At 39.8% G+C, this 5,000-nt stretch overlaps 1 protein-coding gene across 1 annotated transcript in view; it reads right to left on the bottom strand.

Moving 5' to 3' along the window:
* LOC113808692 (carboxypeptidase E-like) overlaps positions 1-5,000 on the bottom strand; it is a 33,994-nt gene that overhangs the window by 23,239 nt on the left and 5,755 nt on the right. Inside the window, exon 2 of the mRNA XM_070143464.1 lies at positions 2,179-2,264. Within this exon, the coding sequence (XP_069999565.1) occupies positions 2,179-2,259 (81 nt within the window). The 5' untranslated portion in view covers positions 2,260-2,264. The remainder of the gene's footprint in view (positions 1-2,178; positions 2,265-5,000) is intronic.

Raw genomic sequence — 5,000 nt, forward strand, 5'->3', positions numbered from 1 at the left:
GAGGGAGGACAACAAAGGAGGAGGGAGGGACAGAGGGAGGAAGGAGGAAGAGAAGGAGGACAACAGAAAGGAAGGAGGAGACAGGAAGGGGAGGAAGTAGGGAGGGAGGGGAGGAAGGAAGGAGGGAAGGAGGACAACAGAAAGGAAGGAGGGAGACAGGGAAGGGAGGGAGGGCAACAAAAAAGGAGGGAGGGAGGGAGCATAAACTTTGGCGAGTGATGAGAGAGATGAATAATGAAGCGAAGATCTAATTAACTATAATTAATTAATGTTATGATTAGTTTGAAATTACTGGCTGGGGCCTCCGTTCCCGTTTTCTATGGTATGGAACAAAAAAATAATTAAAAATACATTACTGATACCTATAAATTGCTGTAAATATATGTTTCCGAGTCTAAACAATTTAATTTACTTTTTTTCTTTTAATTAATTTAATCAATCCACAACAGATATTCCAAATATCAACCCGAATATGTTTTTTCCTTCTTTTTCTTTCTTCTTTTTTTTCAATTTTTCTTTTTCTTACTTTTTTTTTAGCCCAAGTGACCTTACTGTATCACGTAACCGGACCTAACACCTCTGAAAACAACATTTGTTTACGTCTTTTTTCAATTTTAATAAACATTCACAAGTATGTGACATAGACTCCTGTACTCGCATCCTAAGTAACCTTATTCGGTAAATATTAGTATTACATCTTCATATTACACAAACTTCTTTGCAAAACAGAGGATAATATTACATCCTTGATACAACTAGACGCTTCATACTTCAAATACATTTTAAATTGTGTTTTATCTATTTTTCTTTACTCTCTAAGTAATTTAATAATCTCTTCAGATATGTTTTTAATTGTTTTATATATTTTTCTGAGTTACTCTCTAACAATAATTTCTTCAAATATGTTTTAAATTATGTTTTATCTATTTTTCTAAGTTACTCTCTAAGTAACAATAATTTCTTCGGATGTGTGTTTTAAATTATGTTTTATTTATTTTTCTTTACTCTCTAAGTAATAATAATTTCTTCAAATATGTTTTAAATTGTGTTTTATCTATTTTTCTAAGCTTCTAAGTAACAATAATTTCTTCAAATATGTTTTAAATTATGTTTTATTTATTTTTCTAAGTTACTCTCTAAGTAACAATAATTTCTTCAGATATGTTTTAAATTATGTTCTATCTATTTTTCTGTTACAAAGAGAGTTTGAAAGGAAATTAGAGAAAGAAGGGGGTAAAAGGAGGGAGGGAAGGAAATGAGGAAAGGGAATTATAGAAGGAGGAGAAGAAGGAGGGATGGAGAGATAGAGGGATAGAGAGATGGAAGGAGGAGAAGGAGAGAGTGAAGACAAGGAGGAAGGGAGAGAGGGAAGAAAAAGAAAGAAGGATAAATACATAGAAGGAAGGAAGGAAAGAAAGAAAGAGAAGTAGGAGGGAAGAAAGAGCAAAAGGAAGAAAAGATGAGAATAAGAGAGAGAAGGAAAGACACGCGACACGGCAATAACACATGAATATAACATTTCGTTCATGTCTAACTATTCATGCACTATTCATGAAAGTTTAATGAATTAATTAATGAAAGATCAATGAAAGAGATTTACAACTGTCACCTCCTTCAGAAATTAATCAGTCAACAATTAGCTTCTTGTTTCTTTCTTTCCTTACTAAAAAATAAATAAATAAAATAAAAATAAGAGAGAGAGAGAGTGAGACAGAGACAGAAACAGAAACAGAGAAAGAGACAGAGACAAAAACAGAGACAGACAGAAACAGAAACAGAGACAGAGACAGAAACAGAGACAGACAGAGACAGAAACAGATAGAGACAGAGACAAAAACAGAGACAGACAGAAACAGAAACAGAGACAGAGACAGAAACAGAGAAAGAGAGAGAGAAACAGAAACAGAGACAGAGACAGAAACAGAAAAAAAAAAACACAAAAACAAAACAAATAAAAAACAAAACATCACAAAGCATAAAACACCCCCCCCCCAAAAAAAAAAAAAAAATCAAACCCCCACCCCCACCCCCCTACCTTCCTCCCGACCCCCCACCCCCCACCCCCCCCACCCTTCCTCCCGACCCCCCATCCCCCACCTTCCTCCCCACCCCCCCACCTTCCTAACGACCCCCCCACCCCCCCACCTTCCTCCCGACCCCCCCCGACAAGTTCCTTACCTTGGCGACGGAAGCTGCCTGCACGCAAGCACAGGCGACCAGGACAAGCAGAAGCTTCACGTGCTCACAGGAACACACCATTGTGTCTGGAAGGATAAACAGGTGGTGATTATGGTGATGACGCTGATGGTGATGACGCTGATGGTGATGACGCTGATGGTGATGATGGTGATGACTGTGCTGGTGTTGGTGATAACGGTATTGATAATAATGATATACATGTGTTTTTTTATAGATGTGTAGACATATATAAACAAATATATACATAAATACATATATATATACATACACGCACATACACATACACACACACACACACACACACACACACACACACACACACACACACACACACACACACACACACACACACACACACACACACACATATATATATATATATATATATATATATATATATATATATATATATATATATATATACTCACGCAGGGAGAAAGGAGAAGGAGGGGAAGAGAGAGAGAGAGGAAAGAGAGAGAGACAGACAGACAGACAGGGTGAGAGAAAGAGAGAGACAGACAGATAAACAGACAGATAGACAAACTGACAGACGGAGGGAGAGAGTGAGAGAAAGAAAGAGAGAGAGAGAGACAGACAGATAAACAGACAGACAGAAAGAGAGTGAGAGAAAGAGAGACAGAGACAGACGGGCAAACTGACAGACAGAGAGAGAGAGTGAGAGTGAGAGAAAGAGAGAAATAAAGAAAATGACAGAGAGAGAGATAGAGAAAGAAACAAACAGACGAAGAGACAAACCCACAGAAAGTGGAAAGCGAGAAAGGTAGACAAAGAGAGAGAGAGAGAGAGAGAGAGAGAGAGAGAGAGAGAGAGAGAGAGAGAGAGAGAGAGAGAGAGAGAGAGAGAGAGAGAGAGAGAGAGAGAGAGTGGAATAAAAAAAACAAAATTTGGTTTTGAAATGATCAGAGTCACACGAAAGCTAAAAAAGTTTAAAAAAGTGCTTCAGGCAGAGAGGTTTCAGCGCGGGAGGTCGAGACAGGCACCCCCACCCCCCTCCCTCCCTCCCACCCTCTCCCCCAACCGTATTGTGTCACTTAATAAACATTGCAAAACCGACAATGAGGTTTCGGTTTGATGTGACGTTCATATTCTCTTTCGCTTTTTTTTTCTTTTTTTTCTTTCTTTCTATCTCTTTCGCTATTTTTTTCTTTCTGTCTCCGTTTCTTTGTCTCTCTCTCTCTCTCTCTCTCTCTCTCTCTCGTATTCTCTCATTCTCTCTCTCTCCCTTTCTCCCTTTCTCTCCATCTCTCTCTCTCTCTCTCTCTCTCTTCTCTCTCTCTCTCCCTCCCTCTCTCTCTCTCTCTCTCTCTCTCTCTCTCTCTCTCTCTCTCTCTCTCTCTCTCTCTCTCTCTCTCTCTCTCTCTCTCTCTCTCTCTCTCTCTCTCTCATTCTCTCATTCTCTCATTCTCTCATTCTCTCTCTCTCCCTTTCTCCCTTTCTCTCCATCTCTCTCTCTCTCTCTCTCTCTCTCTCTCTCTCTCTCTCTCTCTCTCTCTCTCCATCTCTCTTTCTTTCTGTGTCTCTCTCTCTCTCTCTCTCTCTCTCTCTCTCTCTCTCTCTCTCTCTCTCTCTCTCTCTCTCTCTCTCTCTCTCTTTCTCTCCATCTCTCCATCTCTCCGTCTCTCCGTCTCTCCGTCTCTCCGTCTCTCCGTCACTCCATCTCCATCTCCATCTCCATCTCCATCTCCATCTCTCTCTCTCTCTCTCTCTCTCTCTCTCTCTCTCTCTTTCTCTCTCTCTTTCTGTGCGAGTGTGAGTGTGTGTGTGTGTGTGAGTGTGCGTGTGTGTGCACGCGTGTGTGTGTGTATGTCTGCGTGTGCGTGTGTTTGTGCGTGTGTGTGCGCGCGCGCGTGTGTGTCTGTGCGTGTGTGTGCGTGCGTGCGAGTGTGTGTGTGTGTGTGTGTGTGTGTGTGTGTGTGTGAGAGAGAGAGAGTGTGGGTGTGTGTGTGTTTGCTTTATGTTTCTTCTCCGAAATTCATACACAAAAAAGGAAAAAAAAACATTTAACTTTGTTTTAAAAACGTTGGCTATGTGTGATAACTTAGCCAATGGTTTCAAACTCGTTTCAAGGACTACGAGCCTAATAAATTTTAACAATCGCCCATAATCTCCCTTATCAAATTTAAATGAAGAAGACAAATATTCATTTCAAATATATTTCTTCCAAACTTTTGATAAAGTACATAAAACAAAAGAAAGTCAAGATTTTATTTCAAATATATAACACGCAAAATGTCGAAAGAATATTTAAAGGATATCATTTTAAAATACTTCTTTTCTGTGTGTGAGCGGTTCTTATGAATTTTTTTTTTTTTCTTAAAAAGATATAAATAAGAATGAATATCTTCACAAACCGGCCAAATACATCTCCCCATCTATATGAATATGAATACGGTTTAGACATTGTCCTCTGAAATATATGACGAAATGTGGATAAGTCATTTCTCATAACAATATTATTTAGAATTTCTTCTCACTGGCGAAAAAAAAGTTTGGAAGCAAATATCGCTTTCTTCTGCCAATTAAGTCCTCTGTTTGTACAATAAGAAAAATCGACTTTTGTATGTTATTGAAAGTTTGAAAGAGAGAGAGAGAGGGTGGGAGGGAAAGGGAGAGAGAAGAGGGAGAGGGGGGAGAGAGAGGGAAGGGGAGAAGGAGAGAGAGTAAGGGAATGAGAGGAGAAGGAGGGAGAGAGAGAGAGAGAGACTAAGTGAGGGGGGAAGAGAGAGAGAGGGAGGAGGGAGAGAGAGGGGGGGAGGGAGGAGGGGGAGGGAGGGAGGGAG

The sequence above is a fragment of the Penaeus vannamei genome, chromosome 30 (assembly GCF_042767895.1).
Source record: "Penaeus vannamei isolate JL-2024 chromosome 30, ASM4276789v1, whole genome shotgun sequence".
NCBI classification, from domain to species: Eukaryota; Metazoa; Arthropoda; class Malacostraca; order Decapoda; family Penaeidae; genus Penaeus; species Penaeus vannamei.